At 38.1% G+C, this 22,503-nt stretch overlaps 1 protein-coding gene across 1 annotated transcript in view; it reads right to left on the minus strand.

Moving 5' to 3' along the window:
- The window catches only part of tacc1 (transforming, acidic coiled-coil containing protein 1), a 117,000-nt gene extending 101,914 nt beyond the window's left edge, over positions 1-15,086 (minus strand). Inside the window, exon 1 of the mRNA XM_051922090.1 lies at positions 14,820-15,086. Within this exon, the coding sequence (XP_051778050.1) occupies positions 14,820-14,887 (68 nt within the window). The 5' untranslated portion in view covers positions 14,888-15,086. The remainder of the gene's footprint in view (positions 1-14,819) is intronic.
- Between the last annotated feature and the right edge of the window lie 7,417 nt (positions 15,087-22,503).

Here is a 22,503-nt window from a genome sequence, read left to right on the forward strand (position 1 = left end):
TTGTCCTGATGTTTTTGTGTTACCCATGTGTCTGGAAAGGTTATTACGGAGTATGTTTTGTTAATTTAAATCACTAGTACAAGTCTTAAATGATGCCACAATGGAATAGAGTGATTCAACTGGACAAGGCAGTGTACAATTTAAATAATGTTGCATCAGGGCTTGAAATTTGTCATGGTATTGTGGGTATTCAGCATAAATGTAGTAATCCCTGAACATTCTGATTTGTAATGCACTAATTTCATGTGCATATTCATTTGGTGAGCAATCTCTTATTTGTTGTTCAACATCTTATTTTTAAATCATTATTTTACAATGTTGCCTTATTTATTAATTAGGAATTACTACATTTTTTATGGTTTATGTTTTGTTAAGCTTGCAGTTACAGTTACTTTTGATTGCACCATACTGTAGAGCTGCAGAGTTTGGCAATCATCATTTCAGTGGAGTCAAAGCAGGAGTCAAAGACAGAGCACAATGCCCTTTCTTTAAAATGTGCTTTAGAAGAAACTTGATTAATTTTTTTAATATTTAAGGCTAAAAACAGACAAGTATATTCTTGCACTAAAATCAATGCAAACATTCATTTTTGATGAACTGACAATTGCCAACTCATGGCTGTGTTGTGATTAAAGTTAAAGACAATACTCTTCATTTCTTTAAGATATCTGAGGTGGACTAACTGCCTTTAAAACTGAAATTGGAAAGCAAAATCAGTGAAATGCACAGAAAGATGAACAATACTTAAGGATAACCTTCAAGAAAACTGACTGTGTCATCTGCCACCTCCATTACTCAGAAAAGAAGGGTAATCCAGCAGAACAATTAGGACCTTGTAGGATGCCTTTCCCTGTGATACCACAATTTATCTCTACATTTTTTTATGGTCCTTCAGAAATGTCCTTTGGTTTTGGCAGCAGTTGATGGCAATCCCAAAGAAAATAATTTCACTGGCAAACTAATATTAGTCATAGTCATTCTCAAATCCACTTATCCCAATTAAGAGGAGGAGTGAGCAAGTGCCTACCCTGGCAGTCCTGGGCACAATACAGAATTATGACGTGGACAAGGTACCAATCAATTGCAGGGTCCACTCACAAACACAACCATACACACACTTGTATGATTTAACCAAACCTACAAGGCTTTGAGAATGCTGGAGGTAAACAAGAGTACCCAGAAAAAAAAACGCAAGGCATTGGGAACACATGCAAACACACTGGATCTGTAAAGTGGAAGTGCCAATTAGTATGCACTACTTTGCCAGCTAAGCCAAGGATATATTAACGATATATTACTTATTTTTCTCAGCATATTTTATGCTTCATTCTCTAGCTTTTTGCAAGTTTGGGTTTTTAAATATCTACATATATTTTAATATTTTAAAAATCTAAATATGAATGGAAATCTCCACATGCAAAATTAACAAAATTAAACATTTATTTCAAGGTAAAACAGTAGAAATATAAAACTACTTGAAAGACTGGCTAATACTTTTACCTGCTCAAATTTTTAAAAACTCTGTAAATATCTATATATATAATTCACTAAGCCGCCTACAAGTAGACACCCATGGGAAGCACGCAAGACAGCCACGCCCACCAACTCTAGGACCATTGGATACGACGACAACTCGCAGAGCCACGCCCACCAACTCGGACACAACGCCTCAGAAAACATGCCGTCATTTATGTTCGTCTGTGCTACAGTCCACATGCACCTCTGAGCCACGTTGACTTTTCAGTTACGACACACGACCGTGTGCACCATCACAAACTGTTTTACACACTACATACAGCAATTTGCATCCACGACAAACATGCGTCTTCTTAGATGGTCCTGCAGGAACACAGAAAACGTTTCCCCGCCCACCAACACTCCTTATTCCCCGGCCCGCGTCCACCGCATCCGCGACAAACATGCGTCTTCTTAGATGGTCCTGCAGGAACACGGAAAACATTTCCTCGCCCACCAACACTCCTTATTCCCCAGCCCGCGTCCACCCTCATTCTCTAGGCATTCACACTGCCTGCTCATGTGCCCAGACGCAAAAACTCACCGACCACCCTGTAAGTCGCTTCCGTCTGTGCTAGGAGTCCACATGCACCTCTGAGCCACGTTGACGTTTCATTATTCCTTTCGGTTACGACACCCGACCGCGTCCACCATCAAAAACCATGGGAAAGGAACAACGAAGCCCCACCCAGAAACTCTACCCCTCCTCCCACGTGATAGGGAACGCACCTCAGAGCACTGCCCGCCAACTCGAACAGCTCATCAAACACATACTCACTTGCTTTGGTCTGTGCTGCGGTCCAAATCCAGCTGTGAGCCACGTTGACTGTTCATTTGCCCTCCATGGCTACCACTTCAAATGTATTTCATGGAAACAACACTTCTTTCAATGTTATAGAAATTCCTGCATCATGTAACTGTTTGTTTCTATCAGTCGGGTTTTTCTGGAAGAATGTCATTGACGAAACTGTTGCTCTCAAACTTCGCAACATGGCTGTTGGCTTTGTTTGCCAACATTGAGATAAGTTCAGCGACGTGGTGTCCGTTGTTGTTAGTCACAGAGGCATTGTTATACAGTCTGCTCAACAATACGCTGACTACATGAATACGTCCGGAGTCTATGGTGGCGAGGCAGAAATTGTGGCAATGTCCCAAATCCGTCCAGCTACTATCACCATTTACTTCCAAGAACGTCCTCATGCCTCTCCTTGAGTTTACAATCCGGCCCAACGTCTCTCCATATCCCTGCTCTTTAGCAGTCCTTTGGATCATGGGCATTATGAGGTTCTCATGCCTCTCAAATACACACGTGATAACCTTCTGGTGACATCATTTGACGCTGTCGGTATGTGCACACAGGGTGCACACCCACTTGCTCGCCACACTAATGTGACGTCACCTGCCCACTCTCCTCTTCCTGAAAAACATTTAAAGACACACTCCCCTGAACACATGCATTCCACACAGGACTTTCAATGTACCTTTTGTTACAAAAGCTTCCGAGTGCAGAGATATCTGAACGCACATTTAAAAAAACACACACTAACCGAATGATGCAATGTGAACATTGCCAGCAATGCTTCAAAACAACTCGCGCTCTCAAGAAACACTTAAGAACTCATTCCACTCTCACCTTCAATTGCACATATTGTAACGAGGACTTCACAGGTGAGATGGATCTCCACAACCATATGCAGATCCATTCAACACAAACATTTGTCTGCAAAATTTGCGACAAACACTTTAACACACACAGATACCTTACTAACGAAATTAATATAAAACCACAAAGTGTAGATGGTTTATAAACCCATAACATTACCAGTTTGGCTGTATTCATACATTCTGTTCATCCAAAATGCGTGAATTAATCACTAGACTCTATGAAAGGGATTTTAGATAGACAACAATGTTGAAGTAATCATTTGATGAAAGAATGCCATTGAAATCAAACATATGGTGCTAAATGTAATTACATATTTGCAATTAGTAATTGCACAAAGAGAAGTGAATGCAAGTTTTGCTTGGATTACAAGTCTCACACATTTCAATGTCATCAACTCAAGCAGAAGAGGATCTACTGATGTGGTGGAAGAGCAAACTAACCCATTGTAAAAAAAAGTTATAATGCTTTGCCCTTTCCCAGATGATAACGCTGTATGTCACCACACTTTTGATGGTTTATTTGAGCCAGATAGCAGGTCACCCCTAAACAACCACTGGACCCCTTCCTATGATACTGACAGATTAAAAAATGTATCATTTACATAATATCAATAAAATGACAGAGAGAAAGAGACAAGACAGAAAAAAATTGTATTAAATTTATCTTATAAAACAACACAAACATAAATTCAGAAATTGGATTTGTAAACCCAACCCCAAACATATACAGTACTCAAATTACACAAAAAACCCTTTGATGCACTCAAGTAGTACTTTTATCTGTTTTGTTTTTCCCAGAGTCTCCAAAACACACTATCGCAGATGAACAAAGATTTATTTCAGCTCACCCAAGTTACTCCGTCATGACTGCCCCATCCCAGACCATGTCAGGCAGTGAAGTCTTTGAGGTGGCCACCTCCAAAAATGGGAATGGACTCATATACTTAAGTGAGGAAATCTTCTGTCTGGCTGTGGACTGACCATATTTGATGTATGGTGGAAGATGTGCTGAATCTCTTTTCTCTTGCCTTTTGCGGCCTTTTTCAACTGTCCATTAGTGTTCTCTTTCCATGGCAACCACCAATTAGGAAGTTACAGCAACAGACCACACCCTGCAAAGGTCCACCTTACAGCTGTCTGCCCCAATGTTCCTATTTAATTCCTCAACCAACACCTTATTATAGGTGCTTAGGTGCAACAGGGATTCCACTGAGGACAACACAAGGATGAAAGATAAACCAGTCAATAGATTATGTGGCAGTGCTACAAAGTTGCCAGGAGGCTTTTATGCATTCCGGCAACCAATAGACCATCTGAGAAACAGTTTAGTGCCACTGGGCACAATGTCTTTCTTCATAGGTCGCAGATTACACCAGACAAAGTAAACAATAAAGGATCACTATATATAAGAGATTAGGCAAGAAGCACTTTTTCCTTTATGAAAAAATGTAAATCTCTGCTGCTCACTTGATGTGTTTACATTTATGATTTTGAAATGTTGCATATTTGAGTGATTTATACAGGAGTTTTGATATTGCTAAAAAATCTTCATTTTGCATGTTTACTTGTGGTTGTTGCAAACTGGGCATAAATGCTGTTTATGTACAGTAAGTTATTTGTAGTTTATTTATGTCTATTTATAGCATCTGACATAAAAAAACTTATTAATTAATGTAATGCATCTGAGACAGTAACGTATTGTGGTGAAATGATACGATTTGTACTTCAGTTAACAATACCAAGATGATACAGAAAACCTGTCCTGTCCCTAGTTTGAAGGTGTCATCAGATATCACATTTATTTCCATTTCATGGAGTTTTGCTTCCATCAAGTATAAAACAGAGCTGGCTAGGTTCGGCTTGACTTTAACATCTGCTTATTTTTGGTAACAGACTCTCAAAATCTTTATTTCTTTTACTGAATTTAAAAAAAAATAATGCAAATTTTAATCTCGTTTTGCCTCCAGCACTCGAGTCTTAAGGTCTTGTCAATTAAGCAATGGAAAGGCCAAGGGACACCATTGTTTGGTTATTGTACTGCTTCAGTTGGCATTAATCCAGTCCAGGGGAGAATTTTAATCAGTCATCCCTTGCTGTTTGTAATCATGTAATCTGACATCTTAAAAGCAGCAAGATCCAGCAAATGCAGTCGTTAAATCTGACGTGCTACCTGACTCAAACAAAGTAACATAGCGTGCTTCTGGCCCTATTTAGTACAAGAATGTGGTATTACCTATCCCCAGATGGACATCATTCAATTAAAAAAAAAATTGTTTGGCTGGAAGGTTGGAGTCGGTAGTATAGTATAATATTATGGTATAATTAAAATTTCTGGCAGTTTTAGTAGATATGGGTATAATGTATCTGTATACCATTGCTCTTCAGACTGAATGGTATTTATTAACCAATAAAAAATGTACTAATGATTAATTGTCCAAACAAGTGTGCCTCTTTTACCCAGTGAAACATTTGTTAACACTCTGCTACTAAAATAGATTCAATAGCAGGTATTCATCATTCTTGAACTGATAAAAGTACAGCTTCTTTCTCACTTACTCATGTCACTGCCATGCAAACATAACACAACACACAACCTCTTCCTGTTCTGCTTACCTGTTTGCACTGACTTACCAATCAAACATAGCCATAAACCTCACTGGCGGTAAAATTCTTAAAGGCGTAGGCTCGTCTATTTCACCCGTTCCATAAACAAAGGCAATACCTTCAAGAAACTAACATAAAATCACAATATAATTCCTGTTTTCTTTTGTATGCATAGATTTCCGAAATATGTAACTGTGTCTATACTGCAAACTCCAAATGGAATGTCTACCAAACTGTCAAATAAAAACAACTTGTGTAAGCTCACAAAACTGTGGTAATTTTCACAGTATGTTGTAGTTGATTCATTAAAGGCTATTGTTTGGATCAATTTGTGACTTTTATTAGCATGCCAGAAATCCAGTAATCTATGGCCGAGGAAAAAACAATCAGGTGGTTTTTTCCTAAGTTAGCTGTAAATTTCTGATTACTGCTTGTGACCTCCTGATACCTGAATACCTCCTTATCAATTCAAGTACATACCTTGCACACAGATTTCTAATAATATGCCCTCCTTTAATTACATTGTGTTTTTGAATCCTTAAGAATCATGGTGTTCTGCTATAAAATACACTTCTGTTCAGTGTAAGTATGTATTTGTAACTCCTCTAAAATATGTTCAGTGCATTACTAAATAAAAAACAAGTTGGTTAAATAAAACTTAAAAACAGCCCCTTTTCCACCCAATGCCAGATTTCTAAAAGCCATCAACCTAATAAATTTAATTTACATGTAAAAGGTGGAAGATGAGCAATAATTGGTCTTTACTCAATTTATTTGCTTTCAATAACTAAAATGAGAAAAGGATGCTAGTTAGGGAGGATACTGGATAAAGAAGCTAATTTAAATATACTGTTCCTTGTCAGAAAGCTTGAGAAAACATGATCACTTTATCTTAAACAAGCAAAACCCAAGAGTAGAAGCCAAGACACACACCTGGAGCACATTCATGGTACTTATACCACAAAACAGGTAAACAACTAGCCAGACATATAGTAATTAGCCAATATATTACTCATAATGAAAACTTGGTCATTCTGACAGCTGATCATTGCTTGGAAAACAACAGTTACAGTTAAATTTATACAGTCAGCATTATAAAAAGATGGCAACATGGTCTATGCAGTAGGATAATAAGTTACACAGCGGAAAACTACCAGTTTAGTCTTTACCTCCACATCAATAGGTTACTCTAGGCATGTAATAAACTTACTTGCACCTATCTGTATACAAAAAAATGTACACAATCAACCGTTGTACTCTTTGATCTTGTAAGTCATAAAGGCATCTGCCAAATAATAATTAATTACTAAAATATCACAAATAACATGCACATAATTAGATAACTAATGAAGTGAATATTCACATTCTGCATACAATACAATTACTTTTACTCCACTGTAAAATTTCTGGGGGAAACACTTTAGAGCTTTTTTCCATAATATTTTCAATGATAAAACCTACATAGTTCTTTTTTTTCAAAACAACTGCATATAGTATTTTAGATTTTGTAAAAATGTAATTATTTCCTATGATCAGATAATTTACTAAATATATCAAAATTAGAAAAAAACAATTTCATCCTTTTATCAGAAGCTTGTTCTATGAGATAATGCATGATCGAGCAGCCTTGAGATTAGCCCTGTTGTGTCACAGTTTGTATATAAGGTTTGCATATTACATCTGCTGCGGTGGGTTGGCACCCTGCCCGGGATTGGTTCCTGCCTTGTGCCCTGTGTTGGCTGGGATTGGCTCCAGCAGACCCCCGTGACCCTGTGTTTGGATTCAGCGGGTTGGAAAATGGATGGATGGATGGATATTATATCTGGGTGGGTTTTTCCATTGAACACTAATTTTCCTCCAAGTGTTGTGTTAGGTTATTTGGCAATTGTATACTAACCCCTTATAAATATGGCTATGTGCACAGTTGTCACAGTAATGGACTGGTGCAATTTACAGTTTATTTCCTGGTTTGCACATGATACTAATGGGAGGTCTCTTAATGAATTAGATGTGTTCAGTAATGGATTAATAGTTTATAAAAATATTAACAGATTAAATTGCAGTTTTAGTAGTTTACAAGATCATTTTTAAACATATTCACATAGGATTATTTTCTTCACCAATTCATTCCTCTTAAGATTGAGGACAAATCTAACTTTATTATACAAATTAGAAACTAGGTTGTATAACAGAACAAAATAAGAATGATTAATAAACTGCTACAAGTTTCATGTCTTGAAATTAAGGAAGCCAATGTGGCTTTTGAGGTACCCTATATCTTAATTTATCCTAGAATGTGCCTGGAGACCATGCAGAATTTGATAAGATCTCAGAGGTGATTTTGAGATTTTTTTCTACACTTAACATAATAACCATGTTACTTTCTTAATATAAAAACACCAACAAAATAAAGACTTGACATGTTTAGCAAACTAACAAAACAACTCAATATCAACATCCTAAATATAAAGCAGAAGTGGCAAATCCTAGTGCTACCTTGATACACATGTCTATTTTAGGCTTAGCGCATACTGCACATCCACACTTTTAATTCTGTAGCATCCGGCTACTTGACAGTGCCAGTGTTTATTAGCTTTACAAACTGGAATGGGACTTAACTGTACCACTTAGTATTTTTCAAAATGAGATAAGGGGAAGTTTGCTTGTTTTGAAAAAGTCTCATATAACAAGCTTCTAATAAAAAGATGAAGTACTTTTTTTATTTTTAATGTATTTAGTAAATTAGCCGATCATAAGAAATAATTACATATTTATCCATCCATCCATCCAATATCCAACCCGCTATATCCTAACTACAGGGTCATCGGGGTCTGCTGGAGCCAAACACAGCCAACACAGGGCGCAAGGCAGGAAACAAACCTCGGGCAGGGCACCAGCCCACGGCAGATTGCATATTGACAAAATCTAAAATATTTGTGACAATACAATATAATTAAAAGTGTTTTAAACTATATTAATGCATGAGTTGGATCTTTATTAGTAATCCAAAAAATACATGTATTCATTTTTGATAAAGGAGAAACCTTTGTGCTTCTGAAAGATGTTTCATCCTTAAACTTATGTTTCAACTTCTGTGTTTATGAATAAATTTCCTTCTCTACAGATTTAGGTTTGTACAGATCATACCAGGAAATAGATCCAAGAAATAGATCCAAGAATGAAAAAACTGGCCTAATCAGTTCACAAACAGGTAATTACAATCTTTAAAGGACAACGTAGTAATTGAAATCTTAGAAACAAAGTGAAAGGTCTGGTGCACAAGAGACACACGTTTACCAGAAGATACACATGTATGAGATGTTGCAACAGACCTAAAGTCTATACAAGACTGTTGCTAATAAGTTCTCTTGAATACAGGCAGCAATCAGAGAACAGTAAATAATGTGCTACAGAATCTTATTCTTAGGCAACAAACAACAAAATAGATACCTCAAAATACAATTAATATTCCCGGTGACCAAGCAAAGATAGTCAGCTTCAACAGAGAAACATAAAAAAAAAATTATGATATGTAGATGAAAACTGTAGAACTCGCAAAGTCTCCAAAATATGGAGCTGAATAATGTTTCAATCATCTTGTGCCATTCTGATGATGGAGGTACGCCCACAGTATGATTACATGGACCTTTGTTTCTTAATTGCATACGTTGAAATAGTGAAGCTATTACTTGATGTGTTTAATCTGTTTAAAGTTTAAATTTGGACATGTAATTCTTAGTTTGACAAAATATTTGATTTGAAGTCATTTTGAACTCTTAACTTACCTGCTTGTATGGTTATTTATTTATTATTGTTTTTCTTTACAAAAAGATAACAAGAAGGCCTAACTCAGTATTCATGGGATAGGAATATTGTTGCCTACAGACAAAAAATGTACACCAGACGGTAACCTAGTAAGAGAGGTGTTGTTTTTTATCTAAAATGGCATGAGCCTGTTGCAAATTCACTTCTAACAACACTCTAACTAGGAAATGGCAAAAAAACAGAGATTGTGTGTTTTGGAACTTCTGATCTAACTTGTGCTCCTGCAATTAATCTTGGCCATTTGACAACCTACTGTAAACCCTTCACAAAAAAATCTTGGTGTGATTTTTGATAATGCCCTCAAATTTGGTAAACTTGTTAAATTTTTTAAATAATAAATTTGTTAAAGCCTACTTCTATCAGTTCAGGTATTAGCTAAGGTCAAGCCCTGCCTTTCTGCACATAATTTTGGAACATTGATTCATGTGTCTTGGCTTGACTATTGCAACTCATTATAATACACTGGAGTTAATCAGCCATCCCTTGATCATCAACAGCTAGTCCAGAACACTGCTGCCAGGATTCTTACAGGCACTCAAAAACAGAATAACATCACACCAGTCTTAGCACCTCTTGACTACCTTCCTGTTCACTACAGGACTGAGTTTAAAATTTTACTGTTTGCTTTTAAATCCCTGGTTTTATCTTACTGACCTCTTATACACTTACTCTCCTTCATGACCATTCTGACCAGAAGTTATTGGTTGTGTTGATTTCTAGACATAAACTTAGAGGTGATTGTGCTTTTTCAGTAGCTGCCTAATAGTAACTTTTTATATTAGGTCAGCACCAACTTTTAAATCCCGCCTGAAAGCGTATAGTTTTTGCCTTAACATTTGAACTTGCATGTGAGTATTTATTTTTGGTGTATTTATTTACTGTATTGGTGTATTTATGAAAAAGCTGTATAGTCCTTTGGTCAACTTCTGATGTTTCAAATATGCTCTATAAATAAAATTAATTTTTAATATTTGTCCATGTCAAGTAATATCATCTTAAAACTGCTGCAGCTGCAAGAGTCCAGATTGCACAATTTACACAGTATTTCAGCCTATGATTCTGTTTGTGGTATCAGATGTTTAGATTATCCACCTATCATTTCATCCCCTTTTTCTAAACCTGCTTATCCAAAACAGTATCACTGAATAAAGTTATAGAATAAAATAGTTAACCTTGATTCCAAGAAAAGGACTACAGACTTGAAACTAAAATGGCAGTCAATGAAGATAATAGTCTAGTTATACAGATTATAAATATGATGAAGAAAATGTAGCCAAAAGCTACATGACAAAGAACTTAATGCTTAAGGGTCATGATTAATAGGGAAGGGAAGGGTAACAGACGTCCAAGCCCAAAACAAAAATAGCAGAACAGAATAAATGCAGACAAACAGAAATGTGTTTTATTAAATACATTTACAGGCTGTTTTTATGTATGGCCTCTCCTGCTTGTGTATCTAACTGTACTTTTAGCAAGGCTGGACTCAGTGCAGCACCCAAGAGATGAGTAAAAAAAACTTGTTGAAACTTACCAATCAGGAAATATTACAAAGCTATTTCTAAGATTCTGGGACTACACCACAATAAGACACATTATCTCCAAATGGATAATATTTGGAACAGTTGTGATCTTTCCAGTAAAGGCTGGCCAGACAAAGTTACCCCAGGGGTACAACAACCACTCATTCTGAGCCATCAGACTCGAGAAATCACAAAGAATCCCAGAAGAACATCATAAACTGGATATGGCCTCAGCTGCGGTCAGTGTTCATAAAAAAAAAGACTAAGTAAAAATGGAATTCATGGGAAAGTAGCATGGTGGAACCCCCTCAACTATGTAAGTGCTTGTCTTATTTTTTACAAAAACACTTGGATGATCCTCAGTCCTTTTGGAATAATGTTGTATGGACAGATGTGTCAAAAGTAGAGCTCTTTAAATAATACTGGTCCCAGATATGTCTCACATAAACCTAATGCTTCATTTGACAGTAAGAAAATCAAACTTATCATAAAACATGGGGGTCTAGCTTGAGGATATAGAGATGCACTGCTGCAGCAAGACCTGGAAGACTTGCCATTATTGAAGGAACTATGAATTCTGCACTTTACCAGAATATTCTGAAGGAGAATATGCAGCATATGCATATGCCGGGTTTTCAGAGTATTAATAACATTTTAAAAATACACATATTTTGTATGTTTTCAGCATACTCTTGGATAATGAACATGTTGATTATGTGACATGAGTTACGTATCCTGCTCTCAAGAAAGCTCTGACACTTATTTTCTTAGTGTGCCAATACTATACAGGTACATTCCGGTATCTCGGTCTCAAGCTGGTTTGCTGTTTGCTCTTTGTCCGACCAGAATTTCACTGTTTCTTCTATGCTTTTGTTATAAAAAGTGCCAGTTCATGAATGCTTGCTTTATTTAGAAGCTCTCATTGTTCACATAAAATGAGGCCTACGTGGAAGGGTTCCTCAACCTGTTTCAGAATCTAGTTAAGTTGTGCAATTTAGAGTATCAGTGTCAATATGTATTTTTATAAAGAACCAACATTGAAGTTTTCTCTGTAAAGTGCATTGTGGTCAAAGGGAGCAGGGAGGGCATAGATGTTAAAGGTGTTTTAAAGCAGTTTTGACTCCAAATTAGCTAAACATTTAAATATTTTTTATTCACATCCCTAGGGAAAACCTCTATAGTATGTTGCTGGATAACTGCTTGGGCCTGTGGCATTGCCATTCTAAGTCTGTTTACGACATCTTAAAAGTTCTTTATACAGGTTGTTAACTATATAAAATCTGTTAACTTAGACTCCAAATTTTCCCTTAACAGCATAATTGAGGCCCTTGAGGTCCAGGCTAAAAACATGAACCTGTTTTTGGTTAAGACTGATAGATGGTATGATTTCAAATTATTATTTTGACCACCCATTAAATATTTGTCTTTGAAACAACCAGAAAAATCAGTAAAAATCAGAATAGAAAAGTGGGCAAAAAAATAACAAAAAGTAAAGTTAGCTTGCCCTATCTTTCGAATGCCAGTTAAATTAGTTTTTCAGATAAGGCAGAAAAGCAGAATACCCACAAGAAACCATATGCAGAGACGGCACAAACTCTACACATACAGTGCCGGGGAAAGGAGTCAAACCCAGGACCACTGTACTTTGAGGCAGCAGTGGTACACATTGTACCACCATGACAACAAAAGAACAATCTATTAACTGTATAATATCCAACTAAGAATTCCCAAAAAACCTTTAACAACTGATTTTAAAGATATGAATAAAATTTCTCAGTAGCAACATTCTTAGTTTTTACATATAGGTTAAGAACTATATTTAAAAAATTTAAAGATAATAAAATTAAACAATAACTTATTAATCTATTTACCTAGTCCACTTACTTTGGTTCAGGTTAAGATTGTGCCAGTCACTATCCCCAAGACCACTTTTTGTAAGGCTAATCTTTAAACAAAGGAGTTACAGATCAACCTAAACTGAATATATTTAGGAAGTGAAAATGAAAACCAGAGTGTCCACAGAAAAAAATCTAAGACATGAGGAGGATATTCTAGTGCCACACAGATTTGTGACTACTGACTAGACTCCTGCAGCTGTAAGAATGCAGCACTAAGCACTGGGTTATGAGGCTATAATTAAGAGACAACAATGAAGAAAATGGCAAATTTAACCTACTAAAACCATTCTTAAAAAAAAAAAAAAAAGTCCAAACACACATACGTACATCTACATGTACAGACATTTGCTTGTCAAATTGGTCTTTCTGCTGTTGAATATAACACCTTGGGGGCAGGTAAGCCAAGGTAAGTAACAATGAGTTACACGTATCTCTAGATTTACTATGTACATAAATTTATCTCTAGATACATTAAACTGACAGATAACATAAATAAGGTTAAAAGCAGAAAATAATTATGCGCTTTGCTAAGTCATGTGACCAGTTATAACAGGATCAAAGTCCACTGTACAACAACTGATATTTGACTGTTCCGTAATACCTTCTTTAATAAGACAGGTAGAAATAGATAATCCTTTATACAATATTTAATATGTGTACTGTATCTTTTTTTTAAACTGTTATTGGTTATTTCACTTAACAAGTGCAACGTTTACTGATCATCTATCTGATTTCCAAATAGCAAAAATAATGGCATGTGAATAAGCGACTTATTTCAGTATATCAACACCTATGCAAGCTGTCTGCTAGATATCTAATCAATACTGGTGTAATACAAAATAGATACTAAGCTAAAAATGACTTCAGAGAGCCAGCAGTTTCATAATGCTGAAACATATATTCAATGCATTTGCTTGACAGGTTATCTGTAGCTGGAAGACAGAATTTTGTTTCAAAAATGAATTTTCTGTAATGGTTTAGTGCTTTTTAAAGTTAATAGATAGAAACAAGGCACTAGTAAATAAATGTACATCAAATAAAATGATTGTGGATTTTATTAAAGGAAAGCAGTCCATTTTTGCTGCTGAATTGCTGCATATATAGAACTAACATTAACATTAACAATAACAACAAAGATTTGAAGACAGGCAGGGAAATTAACATGCAGAGGTTCACAATGCCATACTGCCCTTTCCAAACTGAAGAAAAAACAGCAAAAGTGCCGCTTAAAATAAACTGATTTTTTACTTTTGAAATTAAGGGCAGAAAGAAAAATAATAAATTATTAAAAGCAACATGAAGTGGGCCAAGGTATTTATAATTATTCATGAAATCTAGTGCTAAATTTAGACATGTATGAATTTAAGTGGGTTAAAAAGAATGACTGCAATTCTCAAAATAAAATCCAAAGGATTGTTTACATAAAGGGACGTGTCCACTGGAGTTTGAGAAAGTCTATGGAGAGAGTGATGGTTATACTGTAAGTTGTGCCCATACACACACACCCACCCTCCATTAAAATAAACACACACAACTGAGAGGTAATGAACTAGCACAATATAAACATAGGTGTGCTAGCTCATACAAAGTATTTTTAACTGTGTGGCAAAACTACAATTTGCTTTCGAGGCATATATAGAATGTGCTCTTATAAATCTGTTTAAAATTACTTTCAATTTTCTACAAAAAACAGAAAATATTAATACTGTGTATATGGCTGCCAAGCTAAGAAACATAAATGAATCCAGCAGATTATTAAAAATACTGTAAATAAAAAATGCTGACCACTTACATGCTGTTCTTCTTCACCTTGGAAACTGCCACATTGTTTTTCTTATTCTGAGACAGTGAGCCTCCCATGATTTAGCAACTTTGTTTCCTTTCCTATGTCTATGTTAGTTCTTCTGCTGGTTTGCAGGGGAGCTGAACTGTCTCATCTCAGAGCCCTCTGGCAGCCGGCAGTGCTGCTGCAGTATACAGCTGCATTGTCTGACCAAAGGACGGAGTGCTGCTAAACGCTTGCCAACTTGAAAGCCAATCAAAGGCCTGTGGTGCGCACACACCTAGGGAGTGCACATGACTGCTCTCTCCTGTGATGAGTGTCACACACAAGGGCCACTTAAAAGAAATGATGAAACTATGGTGCAGCCTGTCATAATTGAAGGGGGTGTGGTGAGGTGGGGAATTTCCACACCCTTTTCACGCTTGCCTGTCACTTTACATTCAAACACTTTCCCTAATTATCCATATGGTGGTATTTAAATACAAGTCATTTCAACAGACAACTGTCTAATCTTTACATTAGTTACAATTTTTCTCTTTTCAATTTTATATGTCTATTCTTGGTAAACAAAAAATGGTTTGATCTGGTTAGGTTCCTGTGTGAAAAGAACTAACATAAGAATGACCATCTAAAATTAGAAATTTTGCTTTCATTAAATATTTATAATTAAGCTTGAATAAAAAGGTATTGATTCTCATGATGGAGTTAAGATGAATGTAAAATAAATTATGTTGCTCATTTTTAATTTTTAGCAAAGAAAACCAAGCCCTTAATAAATTAAACACAGCCATGAAACAAACAGAAATACATGGAGTGCAATCAGTATATGCTGCCCTTTTTAATAGCACCATCATTTAGTAAAGACTTAAACATCCTTTGTATGAAGAAAGCCAACTTTAAATAAAGGTTTAATCAAAATATGAACGGAAACCTGTGTTTTCAAGAGCACTCCATCAAGTATATTTAAGCAGCTTACGAAACAAAAGCTGGGTCAAGTACAGCATGCTTAATTGTTCTTTTCAAGTAAAGTGGTGTGATATTTGCCCGGACACTACCAGTCGGAGACCACATCTTTATCAAATGTACTTTTATTTTCGTCTGTGCCACACAACAACACGACTCAGTCCCGCACAACAATACAGTGTCTTCAGCCCCAGTCACCTTTCTCCTGGGCCTTCTCTCTCCTCGTCCCTGGGCCACCTGTCTCCTCTCTCCAGGAGCTTCGTCCTGCTCCTGCTCCCGACTCCAGCTCTCTGACAGGAGGGAGGCAGCCCCCTTTATCCTCACCCGGATGAGCTCCAGGTGTTCTACCCGTCACGTCCTGGTGTGGTGGAAGCATCAGGAGAGCACCCGGAAGCACTCCGGGTGACCCTGGAAGGATCGTCCTCCATGGGTGTGGCGGAAGTGAATAAGTCCCGGGCTCCATGAGGCTCGGGGCACCCCAGAAGAAAGGAGGGAACCCGAGGAATGAAGCCGGGTTGGCCCACAAAGTGAGACGTGAGCCCGTGACCTCACGTATGGAGACGGGCAGGCCTCTGCGGGTGCAGAGGGAAGCCCCAAAGCCAGCGGGGACCTCTGATGTGTGAAGGGACCCAACCAAAGGAGCATGGAACCCACGGAGAGGGTGCAAAAAAGGCAAGTCGCGGGGTGCCGGTTGACAGGGGGAGCGCAACCAGTGCACAGCACAGAGAGACGCCAGGGGATCGCGTCCAGGCAGCATCTCTGCCCCCTTTTCCTTCTATATTACAGGACCTGGACGAGCCGGTGGACCCACTTCGTTGGGAACCTGCCCTCGCGGGACGGGCCACTCCGCCTGACAACTCTTCGCTGGTGAGGGGGCAATGTGGTACGCGGCTCGGGGTCAGACCCGGCCGGGACGCCTGGAAGGACTGGGTCATGGCTTATTTATCCTCCAGGCCAAGAGGGGGCAACCACCCTGGAGTAGAAGAGGCCCACGGAAGGGGAGCAGGGAGGCTCAAGACCGTTGGGGCCTCTGGTCACCGCCAGGGGGTGCCCCGAGCCTCATGGAGCCCAGGACTTATTCACTTCCGCCACACCCATGGAGGACGATCCTTCCAGGGTCACCCGGAGTGCTTCTGGGTGCTCTCCTAATGCTTCTGCCACACCAGGACGTGACGTCAGGTAGAACACCTGGAGCCCATCCGGGTGAGGATAAAGGGGGCCGCCTCCCTCCTGTCAGAGAGCTGGAGTCGGGAGCAGGAGCAGGACGAAGCTCCTGGAGAGAGGAGACAGGTGGCCCAGGGACGAGGAGAGAGAAGACCCAGGAGAAAGGTGACTGGGGCTGAAGACACTGTATTGTTGTGCGGGACTGAGTCGTGTTGTTGTGTGGCACAGACTAAAATAAAAGTACATTTGATAAAGATGTGGTCTCCGACTGGTGGTGTCCGGGCAAATATCACAGTGGATTCTCAATTGTTAGGTGCAAACAACAAGGCTTAGTGGTTAAAATGTTAGACTATTAACCATAACAATACACTACCAACCACGAAAAGTCATGATTAGGTAAACAAATGTAAAACTGTGATGTGTGATTCACTTTGGATAAAAGTACGGTGTACCAACTGGAACAAAAATAAATGAACACCTGACAGTAAGGTTAGACATTAAGCTATTGAATGAACAAGAAAAAATGGTCTAATTTCCTCCATTGTTTCTTTTTGGTTTCACTATTTCTGTCTTGTACTAAATGGTGCAAGTACAGATGTACAGTAGTTTGTTTAACTCAGTGAGCACAGGATTTGGTTATATACATAGCAGAGTTGAAAAATTTTATTTTGCAGGTAGATTATCACTGCTGAAACGGTTAGAGTTCAAGCAAAATTATTCTGCTTCATTTTGGCTAACTTGCTTGTAAAGAGATTCGCAAGCATGAATTGCTTTTTTAGTCTTAAATTGCCATATTCTTTGTTTTTAACTCATTGTTTTAAATCAGCTGCTAATTAGCAGTGGAAAGCAAATGACAAAAGATGACAACAGTTCACCATTTAAACTGGTCCCATTTACACCTGCGTGTTCATTATGACGCTTCCATTTTAATAAAATATTCGGAGAGAAATGAAATAGAAAAAGTGAAATAGTGACAAATATTAATCTGCTTCAAGCCACAACTCATTAGAATGATATCCTCGTAAAGGAAATCTCTGCAATATATGAAAGCCCTGATGTGGAAGAAAGAAACATTACCAAGCCAAAACATTATATAGCAAGCAGGTTAGGATAAATTTCTAATTAAATAACTTTGCTCAGACAAAAACCTGCAGCCACTATGGCCATCTAAGACTGAATTTGGGAACCCTTATTATAAAAGCAGAGCCCACTAGAAATCCTGAATGTTTGCAGAAATAACGTGGCCTTGAAAAGCATTTGCTACTGTGGAATTTTAATTATACTGTTATACTGGTAATTTTAAATTACACTGTTTTCAATTATAAAAACAAACAAACATGTTGTTAGATAGTGTTGTTATTTTTCAATGATAGCAGATGGGAATGCATGGGTCCTGGTGGTAGCTTATAACAAGCAATGATCAAGAAGCACAACAACCATCCCTAAACAAGTGATGCCACTCCAGTGCAGAGCTACAAATATGTTATTAGTATTAACACTCTATAATATTAACACAGTTAGCTACTGCACAAAGAGCAGAAACTCAGAGAGTGTAAAGTCTGACTCCTGACAGATGTGAGAAATTAGGCATATTCCTGTGGTTCTGTTAAAACCAATACCATTTTTCCGAGACATTTTAATTATTAAAAATGTCAAAAGACGGTAAAATCAATGCATATAGAAGTAAATTTGTTCCGTGTGTCATAAAGGGTAATTATGGACTTTTTTTGCCCCCAAACAGATACTTGAATGTAAAACTACACATTACAGTGACAAAGTGGTTGGCACTATTGCCTCATGCTTGCCAGGAGACTGACGTTAGCTCGATCATTATCTTTGAGGTGTTTGCTTGTTCATTCCATCTTCATGTAAGTTGCTGATTCATGGTGTAAGGGTAATTTAATTCACATGAAAAAACAAACTAACAATAGCTGAAATACAGATTCTCATGTTGCTCTGATATGCTACAGCTGAAGAAAGAATATGATCACAGGACTTGCACAATGGCCAGCGTCAAAAAAAAAAATAAAACATTATTTTTGACAAAAAAAGAAATTTTCTATTTCTATAAATTTACTTTATTGAACTTCTATTACACTTTTGCTATTGGGGATTTAATATTATTCATTTAGTTAAGTAAAAACAACTGGTGAAAGACTCACTTGCTTGAATGTATACAGTTATCTTAAACATCCATCCATCCATTTTCCAACCCGCTGAATCCGAACACAGGGTCACGGGGGTCTGCTGGAGCCAATCCCAGCCAACACAGGGCACAAGGCAGGAAACCGATCCCGGGCAGGGTGCCAACCCACCGCAGGACACACACAAACACACCCACACACCAAGCACACACTAGGGCCAATTTAGAATCACCAATCCACCTAACCTGCATGTCTTTGGACTGTGGGAGGAAACCGGAGTGCCCGGAGGAAACCCACGCAGACACGGGGAGAACATGCAAACTCCACGCAGGGTGGACCCGGGAAGCGAACCCGGGTCCTCTAACTACGAGGCAGCAGCGCTACCACTGCGCCACCGTGCCCTTCTATCTTAAACATGATCTTTAAATTTTTATTTTACTCTTACTATTTACCTTGTAACTTTATATTGCTATAATTTATTTTAATCACCCCTGAACTTACAAGCCAAGGCTGCTGTTCACATTTACAGTAACAATACAGTCAAAATAAAAGTAACATGAAAACAAGACACAAGAGCACTACTCAATATTTAAATGTAGATATTTTTATATAAAAAAGCACCTCCCAAAGCACCTCAGCCCAGGTTGCAACAGAGAAAAAAAATCTTTATAATGTGTCTTATAATAGAACTTGCTATGAAACAAGCCATTTACAAAGATTGATTTCTTGGCTGAATGCCCACAGGATGAGCTAGAACTACGGTAAGAAACTACAGGTTACATAATGCATGTAGGATGTCAAAGTAGTGATGAAATGTTCACAATTTTAAACATGATATAATTATATATGCATAGAGCTTATTTATACTATACTGATGAGTGAAATATGCACTACATGTTAAATGGACTACTTTTCCTTCTGTTTTTTAAAAATGTACCAAAATGGAAACATATACCATTTTGCATTTAAGAATAATGGGACTTTCTTTCTATTTTCAATAGATCTTTGAATGCAATCAAAAATGCCTATAATCTTAATCAATGTTTGAAAAAATATAAACCAAATATTAACTGTAAATATCTTCTGTGAACTGAAATGCCACACCTATTAATAAAGTTGAAAACACATTGCTCAAAAGATACAATTATGTCACGTTTTATGTTACACTCAGGTTATTTTCCTGTCAAAACTGCATGTCAGAAAGTACAGAAAACATACTGTCTTGTCCCGATAAAAACCCATTAGGGAACTTAACTTATTTATTCTCTGTAATGCAAATCAAGCTGTTTCTTCCCTGAAGGTTGACTCTGGGGCAAATGGTTACCCACAGTAACTGACTAAAGCACCATAGCAACAAAAATAGTTTTTGAAAGTTTACAAGACATTTCCAATTCAAATCAGACTGTGATGTTAAGAGATATGCAAAGAATGTGACAGGTCGAAGAGCTCTGGTGTCCAGGATCAACATGAAGCTGTGCCGGTTATTATTATTACAAAAGGTTTTCAGCCTTTGGCCTAACAATACAAAGTATTGTTTAATCAAAGCAATCAATAGTCACATTTTAACATTACACTGTTTGTTGGTGAAGTATTTTCTCTAAGGTAAGCATTTCTTCCCACAAACCACAAATTCCACTCTTTAAAACAAAAGCACTCACAACATTTTTAATATGAGAGTCCAAATGAATCTTCTGACCCAGTATTTTTTTCTAATTTTGAATACAATGCAGAATCATTACTGTTTTTTAACAGTATTTTTTTATGTACGTTACAGTATGTATGAATTAGTCTTAGGAATGCCAAATAAAATAATGTAACAAAATTACTTTAGTCAATAAAAGGCAAGAGAAGGGCAGAGAAACAAACATATCTAGCAATCCCATGTGGCTTTGTGAACAGCTGGTTTTCTAGAAGTACAACTATCAACAGACTGGGACCAGTTTACACAGTCATAGGAGTTTTGGCTTGGACCCAGAAGGGTCAGATAGAAGGTAGTCCAAAACAACACCTCTTAAACAAACATACAGAAAGACCACAGATTAGATCAAGAGCCATGAGGGGACCTGTTCATTGGGACAGTTCAGACAAAAAAGAGAAATAAAATAAATTTAAAAATGGAAAGGAATGACTGATGTTGTAGTTTCCAATCAAAGAACTCTGAAGGCTTCAAGAATTATAAATACGTGTGTCAGTCTAAATGACTATACATTAAACTGCATCACCACTTCCTCATGCAATGCATATGTCGCCTGATGGGTGATGTGGGGATCACTATAAATTGGCCACTGACCTGGCACCGGCCCTGCCTGTTTGCTGTGTCTGTGAGTAGTAGAGTGGTAGCTCCCGCAGCAATAAAAAAACCTTGCTGTTCCTGTTTCAAGTTGAATAAAGCTGATTTTCCTGAAATCCTTAGACTTAGCCTCCTCGTCTTTTGTGTACAAGGCAGCGGCTCAAGCATGGTTTTATATACATATCTATATATATCTATATATATAATTCACTAAGCTGGAAGACAAGTAGCCACCCATGGAAAGCACGCCGGAAGGGGCGTGGATTCACTAAACCGCCGACAAGTAAGACACCAATGGCGCACGCAGGAAGGAGCCACGCCCACCAATTCTTAGACCATTGGATACGACGAAAACTCGCAGAGCCACGCCCACCAACTCGGACGCGACGCCTCGGAAAACATACCGTCATTTCTGTTTGTCTGTGCCACAGTCCACTTGCAGCTCTGAGCCACGTTGACTTTTCATTAGTCAACCTCAGTGGAACCTTGGTTCACACAGAGGCAGCGCCAGAGAGAGACAGAGGCACACACACAGGCAGCGCGAGAGAGAGAGACGCGCAATCCTTTAAAACTGAGGTTAAAACACAATGAAGGAAGCAGTCTTTAAAAACCAATAAGCCCTGTGCCTCTTTTTCATTAGTGTCTCACCTGCTTCACCGATGCAGGCCCTGCAACAGTCGAGACGCTCTCTCACCAGCTGACCTTCTCTGTGCCTGACTCCACTACTGTCAGTCGCCTGATTAAAAATGGCCTTTTGAAGGGGAGCTATGGACCCGCTATACCACAGGAACACATTGCTTTCGAGCCTGCTCTCGCTCACTCTAACGTACTGGCTTTCTCTCTCTCTCCCCACTGGCTCGCACACTGCACAGGGGAGAAATGCCCGCAGCACGACTCCACCTGGAAACTGTTTCAGCCACACTTCCACGCCCCTCTCTACACTGTGAGTGCGATGATTATTTATTTAAAAATGGCCTTTTGAAGGGGAGCTGTGGACCCGCTATACCACAGGATCACCTGTGACATTGCCTTCACATTGTTTTCCTTTTATTTATGATCCCGTCGAGCAGATCAGACACCCAGGCAAACAACTCTGAATAATCAATAGCTGCAACCACTTTGCCTGCCCCAA

This window comes from Erpetoichthys calabaricus, chromosome 1 (genome assembly GCF_900747795.2).
Source record: "Erpetoichthys calabaricus chromosome 1, fErpCal1.3, whole genome shotgun sequence".
Lineage (NCBI taxonomy): Eukaryota > Metazoa > Chordata > Cladistia > Polypteriformes > Polypteridae > Erpetoichthys > Erpetoichthys calabaricus.